A 23,549-nucleotide genomic window follows, 5' to 3' on the forward strand; every position below is an offset into this window, starting at 1 on the left:
AACGCCCTTAGGTATGAAATGATGGTATGAAATGAAACGAGGAAGGCAGGGTTTTATGGGAGGGGGGTGGTGGGGGGAGTTGGTCCAAACTCATCTTACACTGAGAAGCTTAGATGATTGTAGTCAGTCACTGGCCCACTCGACTGATACCCACGGCCTAATTTGAGCCGGTGGGGGCCACCAACATTTATTTTTCCTCTTTAGACATTAACTGAGAACAGAGAAAAAAACACACACAAATTAGAAAGACAAAAGGAAGAGAAAAACACACCAGCAGAGCTGCGTCTGATAGCAACAATTCACTGAATGTCAAAGAATAGGATGTGCTCAATTTAACCAATGCTTGTTTCAATGGAGGCTGCATTTCTTTCCCCAGCTGCCCTGCCATCTGCAAGTGCTGGTCCATCTTTAGGAGTGTCAGAGAGCACGAAGAGTGTTCTCTCTCTGGTCCCAGATCTCATCCTTGGAGACCAGAAGTTAACTTCTCCAGCTATCGAGATCACACCACAGGTGCAGATAAAAAGCTGCTATTCGTACATACAAGGGCAGCCGTCCTCTCCAGTAGGCCCTTCGCTTGGCTTACTTTCTACAGGCCAATGGAAAGATGCGATTGATGTCAAAGATGTCATAAGGGAAGACAACAGAGCAGTGGCTCTTAATCTGGGGTCCGGGGACCCCCCCGGAGTCCACAAAGCCTACTCAGGGGGGCAGTGACTGCTTAGAACATTAAATGGTATTAACAGATTCATAAAGTGTATATGAATAAAAAAGCAAAATTGAAAATAACTAAACATTCAGTAAATGTGAAGGCATTTGAAACTGAGGGCTAAAAATAAAGTTAGTATCCTCATACTGATTGGTGGGAACAGTGCAGGTGCATTAAACAGAACATAGCATGGACCAGGAGCGGCCTCGATTGAATGTAGAAATGCTTCAACCTTTCAAGTAAAATGAACATTTAGATTTTTCTCATATATTTGTTTGTGACTTAATAAATATTTAATAAAAGTGTATTTGTTTGATGAAAACATGGTTTCTGTAAATTTTCTGTATTGTTTCGCCATTCAGATCATCAGAAATGCTTGGCCGGTCCGGGTTCCTGGGTTCTAATAATGATTCAGCGTGGGTCACCAGGTTCCAGTAATGATCAAGTGGGTGTCCACAGAAGTCAAAAGGTTAAGAACCATTGCCACATCCGGGGCAGTGAAATGACAGTGATTCATGTGAAACCGAGTCAACTAACACAAAATTATGCTGCAATAAGAGCTAGTTACATTTTTTGGGGATGTTGGTTTTTTTTCCTTTCATATATCGATTTTTTTTACAATAGATGAACAAATCAATATCACAAATATATAATTATTTTATGACAAATTGAGTGTATTTCTTTAAAAAATTTGAGCGGTGAAGATATTAAACCAGAAGTTCTACGCTTTAAAGGTTTACACCAAGGTGTTAATTTGTAATCTAATTAAACAAAGTAGCACCAGAAATATATTTAGTTATATGCTGACTTTACAGCGTGTTAGTAATAAGGCTGGTTAGTCTGATCCATAATATGTTATTTAACAATGTATAGGATATATTAACGTATAAGATTCAAGTTAGACTAAGACCACCAACAAATAGGGTGTAAGCTTGAGAAAGAAGGGTGAATTCCCAGTGTACGTAACTGCATCAGTTTCAGTACGTGGCTACCACTCCAGGAGGCACAGTTAGTAAATCAACACTGCTAAACCACAAGAGGAAATGAACAAATACAAATTATTGTGCCCCGCCTTGGACAGTCTAAAATCTTAATGTTCACCAGAGAAGAGGTTGTCATAGTTTTACACCATGCAGCAGCTCAAGTACCTTATATTACATTAAAGCAACCTTTCTTACATAGAAAGGCTCCCTTTATATTAAAATCAACTTTGTCCTGGAAGATGCACAGACCAGCCACTGCCCAGGTCCCTACTCGAGCAGTTTGTGGTGCATGCTACTGGGTGTCGACTATCCCAGGGAGAAAGCAGAGATACTGCCAATCAATAAGATGTAGGTAAGGTAGGCCACATAAGCATTGAAGAAAAACATGTTGAACACAAAAAAGAGCTGACACAAGACACACCCAACTACCAACAGAAGACTCATACACAGTTCAAATACATACTGAAGACTAACTAACAGACCAAAGTACTGAGGCAAGAGACGGGACCCTTAGACCAATCAACTGAAGGAACACCTACCCCTTGCTGCCCAAACTCTTGACCGGCACACAGATGAAACATAAGTTGAAGACCCAGCCACGAACCAACAAATAAAGGAAGGCCAAACCACAGATCAAATGTCAATGAAGGCTTGCCTACAATTCAAACTACTGAAGGAAGACGCAATTACAGACCAAACTACTGAAGGAAATGGCCTCCACATAACACTTTAAGAAAGGAAGATGAACCCACACACCAATCAAACATTGGCAGTTGCAATATGTCTGGCATTTAAGGATTGTTGTATGATAATGAGAAGCATTGCACAATTAATAACATGGGAACTTTTGTGGAAGAACTGTACAATAATATTGGTATAGGTTATAGGTCAGGTGACAGTCACTGTCAAGCCACACCTAAAATCTACGTAGGCTAATTACTTCCCTCCTTTCAACTGTGCTGATGCCAGAGGAAAATAACATACATTATCTAAGACACTTTAACAGCATTATAATGTCAGGTGTGTGCCTCTGAAAGTTCAAGCTCAGGCAGCTGGATAAATAAACAAAATTATCACAGCTGTGTGGAGGGCAAGCACTGTTTGAGGAATCACACGCCGTCTGCCCAATCAAAATGTACTCTTGGATCCAGACATGTGGGCGAGCCAAAGCCCCTCTCCTGGTGATTCTCACATAATTGGTTGGCAATAACTGTGCGGTCAAGCCGGACCATAAAAACAGGCTAAAAGGTAGGTCCGCCCATGTATCAAAATACTGACGGGAAAACCAACCTAAAGCAAAATTTTAAGGGATACTTATCCCCAGACCAAAGAATTGAGGAGAGGCTCACCCGTTGTACTGAACTACCGAAGGAAGACATGCTCACAGGCGAGAACAAAACATCTTAAGGACAACCAACCAAAGAAACACTGAAGGGAGAAAAGCAGGCAGATCACAAGAAGCCACTGAGGGAAGAAGCCCTTACCTGCACTGCCACCGGGTCGGAGGGGTCCACGGCGACGGCCAGGCTGGAATCAGTGTCGATGACCAGGTAACTGTAGTTGTCAGACAGCACAGGAATGGGTACCACTTTCACCCCTACAACAACAAGCCAAAGAGAAAATGGCAACAGTCAACATTTAACCCAAACCACTCAATAAAAAGCTTGACTTATGGGTGTTCATTTTTACTGCTGGTCACCAGTGCTAAACTGGCATTAGTGCAAATTTAAATCCCTAGCTCTCCCCTCGCCACCTTCATGCCTAAATGAGAACAGAGATAATTGACGAATAAAGCATAGATTAAAGGGCTCTGTAGCATAGATTAGAAGGACATTGAATGTCAGCAAGGACTTCTATACCATATAGACGTTTTTATACATAAAGACTAAAAGTTCCCATATGTTATTTTTTTGGCAGCTGCAGCGTTTTCTTCTAGTCCTGAAGAGCTTCAAGTGCTGTCATTCTGTTTTTGCTGCGGCAACAAATGATGCACAGACTGCTGAATGAATCAAACATTCAACCACAGTCAAGAGATCTGGGTTAAATCCATAATTCTTTTGGTCACTCCACCACCCCAGTTCAGACCCAGCCCTATTCAAACCCATCTTGACCCTGTGCCTAATGGGAACAGTCCAGCCCGAACTGCAAAGCCGGATTCTCCGTGGACCAGAAACAAGTATCTGGGGACCGGTTTCAGGGTGACACCCCTCAACAGCCAGGCTAGCTTGAATCCAGCGGCGCAGCGAGCAAGGGCACCACACCTGGGCATACCCATCCCACTCAGAGTGAGACGTGCTACGGAAGCAAAGGATAGACTGCTGAAGGAATCCAACCTTCGGCCCAAGTCTTTCAGTTTTTGTCTCACTGGTTCCTCAGTCTAGGACAGCCATCTGCTTGGACATGCTGTTCACTAGACCTGGACATGGGGAAAGGGATTATCCCAATGGGCTGAGGCTGCTGTGGTGACCATGTTGTCACCTAGTTCTCTATAGCGTTGCTCTCTAGTTCTGGTCTGGGACATAGGGTCAATATAACTTAAGGTAACTGTTAACAATTTCCCTCCTGTGGCGGGTGTGGGTTACAATTATAATAGAGACGTACATTTCACACTGCTGGCCCAGTGTGGCTGGAGGGAAAACTTAGTGAGAATCACATCCACTTCAAAATCCCAAAGGGCTCAGGTGGGCCCTCCTCTTAGAGGGCAGAACTTGTCACAGTTCCTGTACTCAGGAAGTACCTAACAGAGCAAAGGGCAGGGGTGGTGTGCAGAAACTGTTAGACTTAGAAAATATGAAGACATAACAGAATTCACCACATAGAGTGACAGGCTACCATGACAAGAAGGTGTTTGCCCTGTACGCCCTGCGATCCGACTAAAAGTACCACTATCACTCCACTATGAATAAATATAATATAATGTGTTTTAGGAAACATATGAATAGTGTCACAAAATGGCTGGGACGATGCCTTGAGACAACTAGGTCAAGCAGCATAGTAGAGAAAAAACAACAACAAAAAATCAATGCGCGACTCAGAACATTTACAACAAAATCAGAGGCATAACGCAGGTCCCTGCAGAGCTGGTGGTCCACAACCCTTCAAGAGGTCCCCAAGCATCATGGAACCCCCATTCAGTCCCAGCTCATCAAACATCTGTGAGACATGGTACACTCAGAGGCCCTCTTCATATTTTGCAGGGGGCCGGCAGTGCTTAATTTGAGCCAGTGGTTGCTGGCGGAGGCCACCGGCACTCATTTTTAAGAACCGGAACTTATTTTTCTGCATCAAACTTTGACCATGAAGAAGAGAAAAAATAATAAAAACGGAAAGATGGAGGGAGAGAAAGACTAAAAAAAGTCACAAAGGGAGAAAGGAGGAACATGCAAGAGTGAGATAAAGGGGCAGAGACTGTCATGTAGTGGGTTAAAGAGGCACAAGGTGAAATAAAGACTATGCAGGCTTGAAACTGAGACATCAACATTGCATAGCACCGGCCGCGGCTTCTGAGCAGTGCTTAGGGCACCGGCACTCATTCTTTTACAAACTAAGCACTGGGGCCCCATCAATTTGCACCATGCCCCTGTAAAAAAAAGATCATATGGCACATAAAGTTAAAGTTAAAGGTTTTATAAAGCGCTCGTAGAATAGCATTGTAGGACACCGCCGGACCCAGTTAGTACGTGAAGCAGGCTGGCTCTTACCACTGAACACCATGGGGTGGGCTACGGAGTGTCCTTGAGGGTATCTTTGGCGGGCTCTCCTCATTTGACGCCGGTGGAACAAGTACCCCAGCTGTGTCCGACTGTAGAGGTTGTACCTGGGGAGACAAGAAAGGGACAAGATGAGTGAAGGCTGACAGGTTTTTACATATATTTATTTATTTCTCAGCAAAATGCACGTTTCCGCATGAAATGCTATCTAAAAGAACACTGTCAAAACACATAACATATGCAGTATTTTAAGGTGCACACACACGCACACACACACACATATATATATAGAATAGAGAGTCGATGGATGGAATATCATGAAGGAACAATGCCTGTCAGCCTGAGGGTGCTCTTCACTCAAACTTTTTGCCGTGCCTCTCCTGTTTTTGCTCAATTGGTTTTTGTTGACTTTAGGACTCTGTGCACTTTCCCACTGCTAACCAGTGCTAACGTGCTTGCATTCTCACCTTTAAACATGTTGAAATTGGCATAAATCCAATTGGCACATTTAATTTGCTTGTAAGTTCCTGGTAATATGGTAACTTCTCATTTTATAGTTCCCCTTTCCTGTTTTTCCTCTTTTAATTTTACTTTTGAGGCTCCCCAGGCAGGGCTAAAGGGTTACATGTCGCTCATTACATAAGCAGCACGCTGCATAACCCATGGCGACTTCCTCTAAATCTTGTAACCAGTATGGCACGCTCTTGCCCATAGTGCATCATTGTTTTACTATTCCAAGATGGCCGACAAGTTAGCTCTAAACAGGGTGGCCATGCTAGAACTTCAAAACTACAATATACTATGCAGAACACCACTGCAAGATGGACGCCCACTGCTATGTCTAGTTTTGTTACCGCAAGTATATTCCGCCGCTGCTTAGGCAGCAGCAGGTTTTCTTTTGCCTACTTGCATTCTATGGATTTATCCTGCATATTTTGTGGCGTTTGTGTGCATTTTATTGTGGTTGCGTTAGAGGGTGAATGCAATGACGAGTCAGTATCTGCATGCATGGGTGCATAAATGCATGTACAATGACTGTTTGAGTGCCTAAACCCATTAGCAAGATATTTTTGGCATTGCCAATGCTGATGAATGACAGGTGAGCGATAGGCCGGAGGTTGATACGGTCTAGTGTATGTTTTTTTAGAAGCTAAAGGATCTGGCCTGTCCCGAGAGCTTCGGGAACAATACCTTGAGTGAGGAAGGCATTGACAATGGTGAGTAAGGGTGAAAGATCGTCCCCAGAAAGAGCTTGGGTGAAGGATTAAGGTAAGACATCCTTCTTCAAAAGAAATGGCTTCAAGGGAGTAGAGCATTCCATGAGATCTGCAAGGGACGGGGCTTTGAAGGTTAATGCGACTGAAAAGGTATGGGCGAGATACCTTACGAAGACAAATGAGCGCAGTCAGTGACATCAAGGGTAGGATGATAGCAAAGTATCAAGGTGAGGGTGATAACGGCATTGAACGCTGTTGAGAGTTCGTAGAACGAGAACAGGTGACAGGTGCTTATGATGGGCTGAGGCTATGAGGTCCAGATGTTGTCTCCTTTAGGCAGGCTGCAGGGTCGGTCAACGTGCCCGACTGTACGCCTCAGGCCGAGACCCCTACTAAAGAGTTTGGAGAGCTTTGCCCCTAGTGGTCTTGCACACTCTCTCACACATGCACACAGGTATACACACTGCCCGCGACTCAATCCTAACGCTTTCCCACCCTTAATTTCGCTCATACTTCTTTTCTTTGCATTCCCCCTTTCTCTCTCTTCCCTATGCTCTATGCTCTCTCACTCCATTTTGTCCCCTCACTCTGTGCCTGTTTTCCTCCCTCTCTCAGGCACTGCTGTGCTTGAACACCCCTCGTCTCTACTCTTCCATGTAGCACCAGTCGTTCCTGTCCCAGGAGCTCTTCTCAGCAGCCCCTGCTCGCGATACCCTTCCCACAATCCTCTATAAAAGGTTCCGCTCAGCAATGCTGGATAATAGCTAATTTGTTGATATTCACATCACGTGGCCAGTCATGTATCTTCAAAGCACTGTAATTAAAGGTAGTCATTTCTCCACCAATGGCATTCTTCGTTTTATCCAGTGAAGAAGATTAATTGGCCAAGATGATATCCTTTAAGCTCCTCACTCACGCACAAAAGGCACTCCACAAGACCGGCCCAGCCTACCTCAACAGACGGCCAACCACCAGCTACGCTCAGTCGACCTCGCACTCAACACCATCCGAAGAACAACCACCTGTGGGAGATCCTTCCCCCATCTTCCCGCCAAGCCCTGGAACACCCTCCCACTGAACCTACGACAGACCCAAGACCTGCTGACCTTCAGGAGGATACTAAAGACCTGGCTGTTTGACCAGTAGCGCCCCTGATCCGCCCCCAACCCTCCCTCAGCGCTTTGAGACCCTCATGGGTATGTAGTGCGCTTTACAAGTGATTGATTGATTAAAGCAGCCCTCAGAGGATTCAAACCTGGCATGGTGCCACAGCTAGAACACTAAGAAGGGCGGGTCTGGTGGCTCAGTGGACTAATGCGTCCACTGTAGAGACCTGTGTTTGACCTCATGGTCACAGGCTCAAATCCCGGCAGGTCCACTCAGCCTTTCATCCTTCTGAGGTGAATAAAATGAGTACCATTTTATTGGGTAGCAATAAACATCTGTTATTCAGCGCCAAGATATCCTTCTGGGTAAACGTGTACAAATACATGTTATTTTATTAACCCAGCCAAGTATATCAAAAAGCAGTATTTGGTATATTGATGATACCTCCCTTCGACTTTAAAGGACGACATAATACCCGACTGGAAGTCAGGCATCCTGAAAGGGCAGCTACCATCGGTGGAACAAGGAGACGGGGTTTAAATCATGGCTTCCCAGTTGGCCAAAATCTTGCGGCCCGAGCAAATCAAGGAACCTTCCTGGGCCTCAGCTGCCCTACCTGCAAATGTTGGTTGCACTTATTTGTAATTATTAAACCAGCAAGAGCATTCTACAATAAACGGTGCACATAGCAACGAGATAAGGGTACAGAGGGAAGTGCCCGATTGCACTTATGCAGGGTAGCCGATACATGGGTAGGCGAATGAAGATTGTAATTGCATTTATATAGCGCTTACTACCCCGGACGAGGCGTCAATGATGAAAAGACAATTGCAAGGATATGTTTTGCACAGGTAACACCTATGTACATATTCACATTACCATGTTGCTGGACTGAGACAGAATGACGTAGAATGGGAGGGCCAGATATGGTGATCTGTAGTAGCTTCAGATATGGCGAGGCGACCTGGAGAATAGCCTCGGGGGCAAGAAGTGGGCGACTACACTCAGATGGGTAGTGATCACGCTGCAACAGGAGAGTCCAGAAGGGTAAAAGATCGATCGATCTACATAAGGAAATGAGGTTTGGGAGTAACTAGGAGGTCTGGACTCAAACACAAGCTTTAGCGAGGAGCTAGCGGATCACGGCTTACGAAGAGGTCACCTCATAGCTTTAAGAACTAGGATCAAGAGTTCGAACAGAGCCTTGTTTCTGGTTGAGAGCTACTGGGCCTGGTGACAAGAGGGTGCAGTTTTGGGGTATGTATACAAAGGTTGCACAGGGTTTGTGTGCCAAAGTTTAGAACCGTGTCTAGTGGAGAGGAGGCATGGAGATGAAGACGGACCATGAGTCAGTTGCAGAAGGGGACTTTGCTTAGGGCAGAGGTCTTCAAAATATTTCGCTTAGGGGAGCTCAGAGCAAAATAATTTGAGGTTGAGCCCGCCTTCAAAACTTTATGGTAAGACTCGGGAGAGCGGGAGTGGCAGAGCTGAGCGCAGGGGGCGGGTCCAATGAGATCGTTCAGGGGTACTCTTTTGTATCTCAAACTCTGCACTAAATGCGAGAATTATAAAAGAGAAATCACGTCAGACAAAATACAACAACAACAAAAACACTAGCACATATAATTGGGGTGTTAAGAGCCCCTCACACTCCTGTGGCTGACGAGTAACATGAAAGAGGGCACTTGCTGCTGAGCAGAGGTTTTGGACCAGGGCCGGACTGGCCATAGCAGGCACCAGGCAATCCCCCTGTGCGCCGCACGGGTGGTGGCCGGTTTTGGGCCCCTGGGGGCCGTTTTTGTTACAGGGCCGTTTTTGCAGCATAGCGAAATATCGTCCCTGTACCAAAATCGGCTGAAAACTGGCCCTGGCAAAGAGCTCGGCGGCCCCTCCAAAGCCCCCCTCCCTCCCCACTCGGGAAAGGGGGGGTGGGGGTGAGGGGGGTCGTTGGAGGTGCAGCCAAGCTCTTTGCCAGGGCCAGTTTACTGCCGATTTTGGTACAGGGACGATTTTGCAGCTATGCAGCAAAAACGGCCCCCAGGGGCCCAAAACCGGCCCCAGTCAGGGATCGAGCAGGTTGTTGTGAGAAAGAGGACGAGGAGGGGGAATACAACAGAATGACGTGCTTGAGAGGAAGAGAACTGAGAAACCTGGGAAGCAGTCTGAGGAAAGCCCACCCACCATAAGAATCACTTTATAGAGAAACTGAAATAAGCAGATATAACTACCTCACACATCACTCAGCCTAGGCTTTTACGGGAGGCTCGCAGCTGTCTGAACATCTGGAGCTGCTTCTTTCTGGCTGCAAAAGAGTCTGGCAACTCTGTAGGGACTTTATCAGACTCACATAACTCGGCACTCCAGCCACTCGCGCCTCATCGACTACAATCACTCCACAGATACGCGCTTTGGGGTTATAAGGCCAAAGTTTTAATAACATTTTCAAAACACCCCCTGCAGGTGGGACAGTAACATTTTGATGCACATGAATGAAAACAAAGCAATCTTACTATAGGAGTCCGACATTCTCCGTCTTACCTTAGGAGGGGAGGTTTGGCCGCTTGACAGATTTAGGCTTAACTTACTACCATGTTAACTATAGGTCAGTTGGCTCCGCCGACCGGGGTCTGCAAGTGCCAGGTCCTAAATCGCAGCCTGTGCCCCTTTTACCCTCCAGAGGCTGTATAATATATTGTGCCCAGGGGTGCTCAGGGCATGCGCCCGCATTGTGTGCCCCAGTGGCACTTTGGTATTACAGAAGGAGCTGCAGACGCGTGTGTGCCCCCCCTGGCATACAGATAGCCCTGGTGCATTGTCATGAGAGGGTGTGTCCTCATTTGCATGGCTCCATGCAAATGAGGGAATCCCTTTGCCTCTCCACCCACGTCGTATAATCGACGCAGGCACCGAGGAAAACATGCCCCTAGGAGGCAAACTAACAGTATGCAGCAACAAAAAGGAGGTGCACTTTCAGTGCGACTCCTAAGGGCAGCCCTCTGGAGGGGAGTAAGAGTGTCACAGGGATCCCCCTGGAGATGGATGAAGTTTCTCACTGCACCCGCCTGCAAGAGGATCTCTCGCCCCTCTTCAAAGTGCAGGCAGCATGCCGCCTGCGCGGTGAAACATGGAACAGCTTTGAAGCCGCCGCTCCGCATTTCACTTGAATAAGCTGCCCTGATGGTATCGTTAGCTGCCCTGGCGCAAGGCATTCTTTAAATACGGCACACTGTCCCTGCTTTCGCTCGATACAGTTTCAAAGGTTCACCGTTGTACAAACAGGGAAAGTGTGCCGTATACATAATACGGCCCCTGGTCCCCTCACCATACCCCCCCTCCCACCCATTTTCATATATGCCAACATTTTGAAATTAGAATAAGGAAGATTTAGATTTAAAAAAAAAAAAGAAAAATTGGGGGACATGATGTTCCCCTTGAGAAACACTGAAGAAAAGGCAAACGGAAAAGGGAGACAGCTGAAATAAAGCAATTTTTGGCTTTAAAAAAAATCAGGAGTCCCCGGTCTGAATCGGGTCTGTTGGCAAAATATGAACGTCATCAAAGGCCTCTGAGGGGCATTGTTACTGTCCTGCTGCCCTGTCATTGACAGAGGGGCCTGCAACATACACCCTCTCTCCCTGTCAATGTCAGGGTGGGTTGGGCTCTTTCGGCGTGTCAGGGTGGGTTTGGCTCTTTCGGCGTGGCAACTGACCCAGTTGTTTCTCGGGGTAGTTTATGTCACCCTGAAGCACCCCATGAGTCTTTTCGAAAGTTGTGAGGGCGATCTCCCTTGTTGATCTGTCCGTGCCTTCCATGCCCTCTGAGATTCCTTCTTCCCAGGCTTTCTCCATAGTTGACGCCCTTTCTTCCTCCACCCCGACTCGGTCTAAGAGCGAAGGCGCCATGCCCGGACTAGCCTTCCTGCCACCCTTGCATTTCCCAGGTAGGCCGCTGGCTAGTGTATGTGATTGTGGTACTTGAAGTACTTTTTCCTTTGTTTTTTCCCTGTTAATATTTTAATTATATTTTTTATGTATCATTAGCCCTTTATGCTCATTTGAAGGTATATGATTAATGATCATGATTAGTTTCATTTTGAAACAAGCATTGGAAATGCAATAGGTCTCGCATTAGGAAAGTTCGAGCGATTGGTATTGTAAATGACACTTTTTTTTATTTGTGTTGGTTTTAAAAATAGCAAAATTAATAGCTTTGTCAGTTACAATGTCAATAGTATTAACTTTCGCAAATGTGACACCTATAGCATTTGTAATGCAATGTGTGTTGTCTTTACGTGACTTAGATGTATTGATATTACAAATAACAATGGCTTGTAATTTATAATGGCAATAGCTTAAACGGTTGTAAATAACTTTTGTGAGGATTATGTTCAGTGTATTTTATTGTGACGAAAATCCAAGAACATTGCATTTGCACCTACACACACACAGAGCCACACACATGCATATAGATGTGGTGATGGTGGATCTGGGGGATGTGGTGGTGGTGGAAGTGGTGGTGGTGGTGATTGTGGATGTGGTGGTGATGGTGGTGGATCTGGTGATGGATGTGGTGGTGGTGATGGTGGTGGATCTGGTGATGGATGTGGTGGTGGTGATGGATGTGGTGGTGATGGATGTGGTGGTGGTGGTGGTGGATGTGGTGGTGGTGATTGTGGATGTGGTGGTGGATGTGGAGGTGGTGGATGTGGATGTGGAGGTGGTGGTGGTGGATGTGGAGGTGGTGTATGTGGTGGTGGTGGATGTGGTGGATGTGGAGGTGGTGGTGGATGTGGTGGTGGTGTGCATGGTGGTGGTGGATGTGGTGGTGGATGTGGTGGTGGTGGTGGTGGTGATGGATGTGGTGGTGATGGATGTGGTGGTGGTGGTGGATGTGGTGGTGGTGATTGTGGATGTGGTGGTGGGTGTGGAGGTAGTGGATGTGGAGGTGGTGGAGGTGGTGGATGTGGAGGTGGTGGAGGTGGTGGTGGATGTGGAGGTGGTGGTGGATGTGGTGGTGGTGGATGGGGTGGTGGTGGATGGGGTGGTGGTGGATGTGGTGGTGGTGGTGGATGTGGTGGTGGATGTGGTGGTGGATGTGGAGGTGGTGGTGGATGTGGTGGATGTGGGGTTGGTGGATGTGGGGTTGGTGGATGTGGGGGTGGTGGATGTGGTGGATGTGGAGGTGGTGGATGTGCGTGGTGGTGGTGTGCGTGGTGGTGGTGTGCGTGGTGGTGGTGTGTGTGTGGTGGTGTGTGTGGTGGTGGTGTGCTTGGTGGTGGTGTGCGTGGTGGTGTGCGTGGTGGTGTGCGTGGTGGATGTGGTGGTGGTGGAGGTGGTGGTGGTGGATGTGGTGGTGGTGGATGTGGTGGTGGTGGATGTGGAGGTGGTGGATGTGGAGGATGTGGTGGTGGTGGATGTGGAGGTGGTGTGCATGGTGGTGATGGATGTGGTGGTGGATGTGGTGGTGGTGGAGGTGATGGATGTGGTGGTGGTGGAGGTGTTGGATGTGGAGGTGTTGGATGTGGAGGTGGTGTATGTGGAGGTGGTGGATGTGATGGTGGTGGTGGTGGATGTGATGGTGGTGGTGGATGTGATGGTGGTGGTGGATGTGGTGGTGGTGGTGGATGTGGTGGTGGTGGTGGAAGTGGTGGTGGTGGTGGTGGATGTGGTGGTGGTGGTGGTGGATGTGGTGGTGGTGGTGGATGTGGTGGTGGATGTGGTGGTGGATGTGGTGGTGGATGTGGTGGTGGATGTGGTGGTGGATGTGGTGGTGGATGTGGTGGTGGTGGAGGTGTTGGATGTGGAGGTGTTGGATGTGGAGGTGTTGGATGTGGAGGTGTTGGATGTGGAGGTGTTGGATGTGGAGGTGGTGTATGTGGAGGTGGTGGATGTGATGGTGGTGGTGGTGGATGTGATGGTGGTGGTGGATGTGATGGTGGTGGTGGATGTGATGGTGGTGGTGGATGTGGTGGTGGTGGTGGATGTGGTGGTGGTGGTGGAAGTGGTGGTGGTGGTGGTGGATGTGGTGGTGGTGGTGGATGTGGTGGTGGATGTGGTGGTGGATGTGGTGGTGGATGTGGTGGTGGATGTGGTGGTGGTGGGTGTGCGTGGTGGTGGTGGATGTGGAGGTGGATGTGGTGGTGGATGTGGTGGTGGATGTGGTGGTGGATGTGGTGGTGGTGGAGGTGTTGGATGTGGAGGTGTTGGATGTGGAGGTGTTGGATGTGGAGGTGGTGTATGTGGAGGTGTTGGATGTGGAGGTGGTGTATGTGGAGGTGGTGGATGTGATGGTGGTGGTGGTGGATGTGATGGTGGTGGTGGATGTGATGGTGGTGGTGGATGTGATGGTGGTGGTGGATGTGGTGGTGGTGGTGGATGTGGTGGTGGTGGTGGAAGTGGTGGTGGTGGTGGTGGATGTGGTGGTGGTGGTGGATGTGGTGGTGGATGTGGTGGTGGATGTGGTGGTGGATGTGGTGGTGGATGTGGTGGTGGTGGGTGTGCGTGGTGGTGGTGGATGTGGAGGTGGTGGATGTGGAGGTGGTGGATGTGGAGGTGGTGGATGTGGAGGTGGTGGATGTGGAGGTGGTGGATTTGGTGGTGGTGGATGTGGTGGTGGTGGATGTGGTGGTGGTGGTGGTGGATGTGGTGGTGGTGGTGGTGGATGTGGTGGTGGTGGTGGATGTGGTGGTGGTGGTGGATGTGGTGGTGGTGGTGGTGGAGGATGTGGTGGTGGATGTGGTGGTGGTGGTGGATGTGGTGGTGGTGGATGTGGTGGTGGTGGATGTGGTGGATGTGGTGGTGGTGGATGTGGTAGTGGTGGATGTGGTAGTGGTGGATGTGGTAGTGGTGGATGTGGTGGTGGTGGAGGTGGTGGTGGTGGATGTGGTGGTGGATGTGGTGGTGGTGGTGGATGTGGTGGTGGTGGTGGATGTGGTGGTGGTGGTGGATGTGGTGGTGGTGGATGTGGTGGTGGTGGATGTGGCGGTGGTGGATGTGGCGGTGGTGGATGTGGCGGTGGTGGATGTGGTGGTGGTGGTGGTGGTGGATGTGGTGGTGGTGGATGTGGTGGTGGTGGTGGATGTGGTGGAGGTGTTGGATGTGGAGGTGTTGGATGTGGAGGTGGTGGATGTGGAGGTGGTGGATGTGGTGGTGGTGTGCGTGGTGGTGGTGTGCGTGGTGGTGGTGTGCGTGGTGGTGGTGGATGTGGAGGTGGTGGATGTGGAGGTGGTGGATTAGGTGGTGGTGGATGTGGTGGTGGAGGTGGTGGATGTGGAGGTGGTGGATGTAGAGATGGTGGATGTGGTGGTGGTGGATGTGGAGGTGGTGGATGTGGTGGTGGTGGATGTGGAGGTGGTGGATGTGGTGGTGGTAGGGGTGGTGGATGTGGTGGTGGTGGTGGATGTGGTGGTGGTGGTGGTGGATGTGGTGGTGGTGGTGTGCGTGGTGGTGGTGGTGGATGTGGAGGTGGTGGATGTGGAGGTGGTGGATGTGGAGGTGGTGGATGTGGTGGATGTGGAGGTGGTGGATGTGGAGGTGGTGGATGTGGTCGTGGTGGTGGAATCTGCTGTGCGGCAGACAATATTTCTCTACCTCCCCTGCGTTCCCACACATGCAGTGGTCAGCGCCTTGCCAGAAGTCGTGCTCGGCTGGATACAGTTCATCAGAAGCTCGCAGTCATATTTCTCTGAATCCAGCTGCTGACTGTACAGGTCTATAATTCCCACACCATTTTTGGACACAATAAGTCTCAGAGGTGTCTGGGTTGGTGACTGCACTTTGCATGGCTCAGGAATACTGCCATGATTCACTGGGGCTGAGACTCCAACCAGAAAACGTATATTTATCCATCAATATATATCTTTATATAGCGATAGATTTTTTTCACCTTTTGTTTGTTTATACCACTCAGCGAGCAACACAGAGACTTATGCGAACATTGCGAAGGAGTTTACACAAGTAAACACAGCAGCACAGAGGCTTCTGTGTACTTTGTAAGTTAATATACACCAGTAAACCACGAACGATAAGAGGTCAGGTAAAGAAACAAGACGGAGAGAAGGCAGAGAAGGGGGGGGAGGAGAAATGCGACACGGCGGGCAGGGGAGGGGGCGGAGCGGGGAGAGGGTGTGAAGCAGCAGGTGCCTTTGAAGTGAAGCTAAGCTTCACTTCAAAGATGTGGGAGGAGCGCGGCTAACACAGCAACCACTGTAAAGTTGTGTTCTCCTGCATATCCTGAATTGACAACCTGCAGTGTGAGACAGTTGTATGTATGTCAGAGTATAGCTTTACTTTTCTTAACTCCATCTACTCGCCTTGACAATATACATGTTGTCAAAATAAGCAGATGTGCAATCAAGCTTATTCCTCGGAAATTGTCTATTTATGCATACTTTAAGGATGTGGTAGTCAACAATATTTGTTCGATACTCTTGTAGGTTTTTGACAGAATCTCGATATTATATAATAACCTCTGCGAGATCCTCCTGTGCCCAGGACAAGGTAGTGGGAGCACACTGTGCCGACAATATGTTTTGGAATAAAGCAATTAAGAGAGAGAGAAAGGGTGTTGGACGAGATATGAGGGTAAAAAGGAGAATGTCAAGGAAGCAGGATTGCAGCACCCAAAACTGCCTGTCTCGAAGAAAACAGCCGCAGTTTACCTGCTTTTTTAATAACAAAAAAAGCACCATGATGTGAACTTTTTATTTGTGTCTTAAAATGTCAAGCTCTGGTTACAAAAGCATGATGGAAAAACTTCTATTAAGCCCCATCTATCACCAAAGCTGTAAGCGCCTTATCACAGGGCTCCTGTTAGTTTCCTGACAGGTCAAAATGGAATCTGCTGTGCGGCAGACAATATTTCTCTACCTCCCCTGCGTTCCCACACATGCAGTGGTCAGCGCCTTGCCAGAAGTCATGCTCGGCTGGATACAGTTCATCAGAAGCTCGCAGTCATATTTCTCTGAATCCAGCTGCTGACTGTACAGGTCTATAATTCCCACACCATTTTTGGACACAATAAGTCTCAGAGGTGTCTGGGTTGGTGACTGCACGTTGCATGGCTCAGGAATACTGCCATGATTCACTGGGGCTGAGACTCCAACCAGAAAACGTATATTTATCCATCAATATAGATCTTTATATAGCGATAGATTGTTTTCACCTTTTGTTTGTTTATACCACTCAGCGAGCAACACAGAGACTTATGCGAACATTGCGAAGGAGTTTACACAAGTAAACACAGCAGCACAGAGGCTTCTGTGTACTTTGTAAGTTAATATACACCAGTAAACCACGAACGATAAGAGGTCAGGTAAAGAAACAAGACGGAGGGAAGGCAGAGAAGGGGGGGGGGAGAAATGCGACATGGCGGGCAGGGGAGGGGGCGGAGCGGGGAGAGGGTGTTAAGCAGCAGGGGCCTTTGAAGTGAAGCTAAGCTTCACTTCAAAGGTGTGGGAGGAGTGCGGCTGAGGGAACAGACAGCGATTTGGTGCTGTGCACGCGCATTGACCTAAAAGCCACGGGCACAGCACCAAATCGCCAAGTTGGGAAAAGTCTATTTAAGCCCCTATAGAGCTTCGCCAGCTATGCGCATGCGCACAGCAGGCGAGCCCTAAAAACGTAATAAAGAATTGAGATACAAAAAATAATAAAGACTGGCTGCCCTGATGTAAACATGCCGCTCACGCCCCCAATTTACTCATGGCTCCTTCGCTGCATGGTGAGGCTAGTTTGAAAACTCTGGCCAGGCTGGTACGCACAGAGTCCCGCCAAGTAGGGCGCACCGCAGGGTAGACTAACAAACTTCAGTGCTGCTGTACGCATCACTGACCTAAAACGTGTTATTCACGCATAATTACTAGCGCCTACACGTGGGTCATGGGGTAAACAGCCTTTAGTGCGCAGCTGCTACTGCACGCTTGCGATGTTACAACGCATACCATTAATATGCAAGTTGTTACATCGCAAGCTTTGTTACAACGCATACGTTGCAATGGTATGCGTTAATGAACTTTAAAAATAAACAATCCATGTCGTTGTGAGGAAACTTAGGCTGTTTGCTCACAACAACGTGCACCGCCCCTCAGAGATGATGTGAAGAAGGTCCCAGGAGGAGAGAGGAACCACAAAGAGAGTGAGGTAAGGGGGCTGTAGTGTGTTTTTGTAGTGTAGGGTGTCGTGCTGGGGGTACTGTTTACGGGTTGTGCATAGTGGTGTAGTGTAGTTGTCGTGCTGGGGGTAGTGTATTAGGGTTTACGGTAGTGTTGTGGTGTATGTGTAGTGTTTAAGGGTTGAGAGTAGTGTTGTGGTGTGGTGTATGTGTAGTGTAGGGGGTCGTGCTGGGGGTAGTGTATTAAGGTTTAGGGTAGTGTGGTATATGTGTAGTGTAGGGTTGTGATTTAGGGAAGTGTTGGGGTCGTGCTGGGTAGTGAATGAGTGTAGGGATAGGAGTGGGGGTTTAGGGGTGGTCATGCTGGGGGTAGTTATTTAGGATTTAGGGTAGTGTAGTGGTGTTAGGGTAGTGTAGTGGTGTTTGTGTAGTGTAGGGTGTTGTGTTGGGGTAGTGTGTTAGGGTTTAGTTTATTTTATTTAACAATTACTAAAAATGGTCCATGTACACTAACTAGTGGTATGCGACTTAATGGTCTGCGCTTTAAAAGACATTTCATATATTTTTCATGCAATTGCGAAGTAATGGTAATCGCAGTAAAAATATGCGTACTAATGGCATTTGCGATGTAAAAACATCGCACCGAAAGCATGCGTTGTAATGGCATGCTAAGTATCGTCGTACGTGTGGGTCGAGGCACTGAAGGTGACTAAGGGTGTTGTGTTCCGGAAAGCATCCCTTCAGAAGACACACAAGCCACCACTCATTATGAAATATATACTCTGAAAGCACCTGTTTTGTAAGTGCACTAAATATTTCTGCAGCAGCTTCTCTCATACTGTGTGTTATAACATTTTTAAAATAATGACCTACATATTCAAGGTGCTTTCTGTTACATGCTGGGACCTCGAAGCACTATAAATGCACAAGCCCACCAACCAGAATTGAATCCAGAGACCCTGTTCTCACATAAAGACATCTGCAGGGATTGCATTAACCAACTGAGGTTTCGGAATCCAAAAGAGTGAACTTCCTACTAAGTTGCCCTTGCACTCTGGGTCGAGGCGCTGCAGCTCTGGGGTTAAGTAAACAGCAGCCAGACACTCGCTGTACTGCCTCAGGGAGCTAGAATGAGTCGGGCTCAGGTCGAGGAGAGGTGACTGCTCGCTGTGGACTCGGCCTGGGCCCGGCTAAGTTGTTTACCTTGAACATAATTGCCAGTCTTACTGCTCCAGTGACGTCGATTTGTTTCTTTCCTGCAGTCAGCGAGGTGAGACTCGGGGCTGCAGCTGGGACTGTGCACCGAGTGAGCCGCCTCTGGCTGCCGGGGTACGGGAGGGTTGTGTGTGGGTGTTCAGGATGGAGTCAAAGGATTAAGGCACTCTGACCTTCACACAGAAGGACAGTGACGCGCGTGTGACGTGTGCCGGGGGAGCTCAGTACAGCTTCTGGGTCTCATCGAGCCTGCAGGGGAGACCTGTCCAAGGAGGGGTCGCGGAGCGGACATGAAACGTACCAAGCAGCAGACACCACCAGAAGGAGCCCCGGGCCGTATTACAGAAAGTGCTTAGTTGGTGCAACAGGCGTTTGCGCCCACTTTGCGCGTCCCTGTGGCACTTTGGTATTACAAAAGAGACCGCAGACGCTTGTGCGGCCACTGCTGTAATACCGATAGTGCTCACGCACATAAAGCGCCAGCGCTCTCTGCAGGGGGCATTCCCTCATTTACATGGGGGCGAGCCCCATGCAAATGAGGGAATCCCTTTGCCTCTGCACCCGAGCGGTATTACAGACACGGGCGCAGAGGTAAAGAGGCTCTCAGGGGCGCACCCACAAAGTGCCCTGTGCGTGCGCCCCCTGAGAGAAGCCCTCTGGCGGTGGAAAGGGTGTCCCATGGACCGCCCAGACAGCTGCAGTCACTTACTGCACCCACATGCAAGGGGGTCTCTAATCCCCTTTAAAAGTCCCGTCAGGTTGAGGTGGCCGCCTGCACAGTGAAATACGGAGCGTTTTTTCACCGATTGCGCTGCCCAGGGCAGCGCGAGTTTGCGGCTACACTGTGGCAGCGCATTCATCATAATACGGCGCATTTTCATTGATTGTCTAGTATGTAATGCGGCTCCTGGTGCGTGGGCAGCACCTACATTTGCGTCTATTGCTAATAAAACGCTGGCGGTGCTTGCCACACCCTGCACTGCACATAACCTCCCTGGTGAGTGGTGCACTATACAAAACACACATAACAACAAGGGATACTGGGAAAGGGAGGTGGAAATCCATCCTGAGTCTCCTCAGTAAAAATTCCAGTGGGTTCATGCGCCTGCTGCGGAGGTGCGTAAACAGCTGACCGATGGTTTGAATCCCTTCACTACCGTGTGCTGGGAACCCGAGGAAGGGAGGAGGAAGCCGATCCTGCATCTCCTAAGCAGAAAGCTTAATAGCTCCATGCGCCTGCTGCAGAGGCGCATAAACTGCTGACCATGGCTTTGAATCCCAGCAAGGCCGCCCTATCAATGGGTCTACCTACCCGTGCACCTCTCTGAAATAATGGTAATGCCTAAATATTCAAGTTACTTTGGTCTGAGTATATTTACGCAATATAAAGGAAGATCACTAGCCCTCCCATATACCTGGTAATATTCAATTCACACACTAGTTTCAGAATTAAAACATTTTCAATTCTAAATAATGGCAAAATGATTATTACTTCTTAATCTATACTACTAAGAAGCACTGGCAACACCAATAAAGCTGGCTTCTTTTAGGCATACTTACATTATCTAGACATATCATACAATAATGAAACCGCAAACTCACAGAAAAGCACTCCAACTGTGGTCATTGATTTGATTTATTCACATGAAAATGTCACTCAAAGTGCCAAAAATTTGACATAGAATGTCACTCATTCGCCAACTGAAACCATAGAAATGCCAGAAGTAAGCAATCTGACACACACATGCACAGCTATACACACACATGCTATACACACACATGCACAGCACGCATACAAGGTGCCTGCGCTGGATTTTGGGACCCCCTGCCCCCCAATCCTTCACGTAACAACTGAGGGGGGTCACAGGTCGGACGCACCACCACACAACAAATACATTCCGTCATTTATGGGTTCATTTTGGAAGATGAGCCCCGGGAGATGTTCAGATGTAGAAACGTCCCAGAGGGATGACGTCACTGTGTTTTAATGCAGGTCGCAAAATGATGACGCGCTGTGAAGTTTAAGATGTGAGGGAAGGCCTTGCACAATGCAGGGGAAGAGTGAACTGTGCATCGAAAGATGGTGCAAAAGATTGACCCACCTTCTCACCGTGTGCAGCCAAAATTAAACAAGCCGTACCCAGCTCAGAAGAAACAATCATGGTCAGTAAATTCAAATAAAAGATTAACCTAAAGTCTCAAAGTAAATAATAAACTCGGAGCGACAACAACGTAAGTCTCTCAGCTCTACCGTGAAAATATTTGATCAAGAAACAGCACATCAGGACATACAATGTGCTACTGCCCTGACTTCTGGGTGTTAATATCACGGATTAGCAAAGGACACAACCCAGTCCTCATTCAGAGGACTCACGAGCTAGAGAGTCTGCGTTGGAATGGATTTGTTTTGCTTTGAAAATGCACTGCTATGAACAATAAACAACAAGGGTGTCTTTTAAGCTAAAACCGATGTTTGTTGCGAGCTTTAGAAACCGCACAGGTATTTGGCAACAGTAGTTAAGGACAGACGTCTCGTGCACAGCTGCAATGCTCTCTCGTGCTACTTTCAAAACCTGTAACCAGTCCTGGATTTCCAGTTAATTCCACTTTGCATATTGGGATTTTTTTCGATCAAAGTGACAATGTAAAAACTGAACCTACAAGTTCCAGAATGCAACACGCTGTGGATACGTCAGAGGTGTCACTCTGCCAGCTCTTGGTTTCTTGGCTCCTGGCATGGCCGGGGAGATAAGCAGGTGGCGCACAGGTGAGCAGCAGGACATAGTCTTCAAACGCTTTGCATGTTGACAAAAGCAGGCCTCTCCCTACTATGTAAACACAAGCTGCGAGTCCATGCTTGCAAAGTGCTGATGGATTAAAAAAAGAAGGTAGAGAGACAAAGCTGAGATGATGCTGCAGATGTGAAGGATTTGGTAAGAAGCAGGACTAGAGACATCGCTGACGTTTATAACTTGGTGAGTGCAGGGAAAGTGATCCTCCATACTGCCTCGCACTGTGTCCATCACAGGGAAACTAAAACTGGAGTGCCTGTCTGGACAGAGGCTTCACATGTGTGCAGAACACATTACTTAGTAGCGTCTGAACGACAAACTGCATTGTCAGCAAGCCATGAATTCCCATGTAGCAGCGAGACACGGTGGCCATCATGGACTCATGGGTATAACATGACCAGCATATCTGAGCCACCGCCTCTCATTCCACGTACCCGCCAGACAACTCCACTCTGCCCAACTGGCCCTAGCCACCATCCCACAAGACTAGAGCCGGAGGAAGATCCTTCTCCTACCTCACCGAAAAAACCTGGAACACCCTGCCTCTCCAGCAGGCGCGCAACGCCCATTGGGCTAAATGGGCTTCAGCCCCCCCCCCCCCCCCCCCGTCGTCGTCTTCAGCCTGTGCGGCTGATTTACATGCACTATAAAACCGAAAGTAAGCAAACTGTTTTTCCCCCGTTTAATTTTTTTAAGGCTGCACATCGTAGCTTTTTTTATTAATGGGTGCTTTAGCATGGCATCTGAGAATTCGATTTTAATTACCACTTCCGAGAGGCCCAGTTTCAGCAAACCTCCCTGCCCCTCACTTTGTTTTCTTGGAAATGGGCTGCCACGGAGGCGCTATCCTTCCCTGAAGGCAGGGATTTCACCTAAGCAATTTTGATGTGCCGTGCAGCATGGGGTGGGAGTGGGAAGATGTGCACAGCAGGGGGATTTGACTCCTGCAGGATTTCCTTTACAAAAGAAAAGTGTCACTGGCGCTGGCCATCCCTTTCCCCCTGCTGTGCACATCTTACAACTCCCAGCACCAAGAGTCCTGTAGTGTGTGCTTGGGTTTTGTGACTGACTTTTCAAGTGAGGCACTGCCTGCCCTCGGCATTTTGGACACTGCTTCTCGAGGAACATATCAACCTAATTTTTCTCAGCAGCCGTCCTTACTTATAGCCAGTCTGTACTTTGGAGCGTCGTTAGATTTGGTGCGCCTCATTTTGTTTTTGGTAGGACAAAAGGATGAGTGGCTGTGCCGGTAATCAAGCTTATGATGTGGCGAGTGACCTGCCGCTATGCGCACAGTACATCTCAGGTTTACACGCATGATCAGTTTCTAACTGAACACAATGAATGGGCGCGCCAAATGAGTGCTGCTCCTTGCATCCTATGGCCCCTTCATTGATTAGAAGTAGTTATTGGGGTGGAGAGGGGCTATGAATGTGCGTAAGCAGGAATATAGTGCCTAGTGGGTTTTGGCACTGTGACAGTGCTCGTGCTGGCTATGAAAGTAGCACATTGAGGTAGGGAGCATGGAGGCACCTACAGTTGGTGCCTGGAGTGGAGCTGTCACTTGAAGCATGCTAAAGTGGCCCAACTTCTAATAGGAAGTCGCTAGCAGCCGTGCGTAAGGCAACTCTTTAATTTAATGCCCGACTAGTTCTTTCTATGATCAATCCGTTTTTATCATTTTTAACAAACTTGCCACTGAACTGCCT

At 48.2% G+C, this 23,549-nt stretch overlaps 1 protein-coding gene across 1 annotated transcript in view; it reads right to left on the reverse strand.

Moving 5' to 3' along the window:
- The window catches only part of PNKD (PNKD metallo-beta-lactamase domain containing), a 278,177-nt gene that overhangs the window by 130,725 nt on the left and 123,903 nt on the right, over nucleotides 1-23,549 (reverse strand). Inside the window, exons 2-3 of the mRNA XM_086954467.1 lie at nucleotides 5,391-5,506; nucleotides 3,174-3,286 (exon numbers count right to left, since the gene is read on the reverse strand). Of these exons, the coding sequence (XP_086810593.1) occupies nucleotides 3,174-3,286; nucleotides 5,391-5,506 (229 nt within the window). The remainder of the gene's footprint in view (nucleotides 1-3,173; nucleotides 3,287-5,390; nucleotides 5,507-23,549) is intronic.

Source organism: Lissotriton vulgaris, chromosome 2_1 (assembly GCF_964263255.1).
Source record: "Lissotriton vulgaris chromosome 2_1, aLisVul1.2, whole genome shotgun sequence".
NCBI lineage: Eukaryota > Metazoa > Chordata > Amphibia > Caudata > Salamandridae > Lissotriton > Lissotriton vulgaris.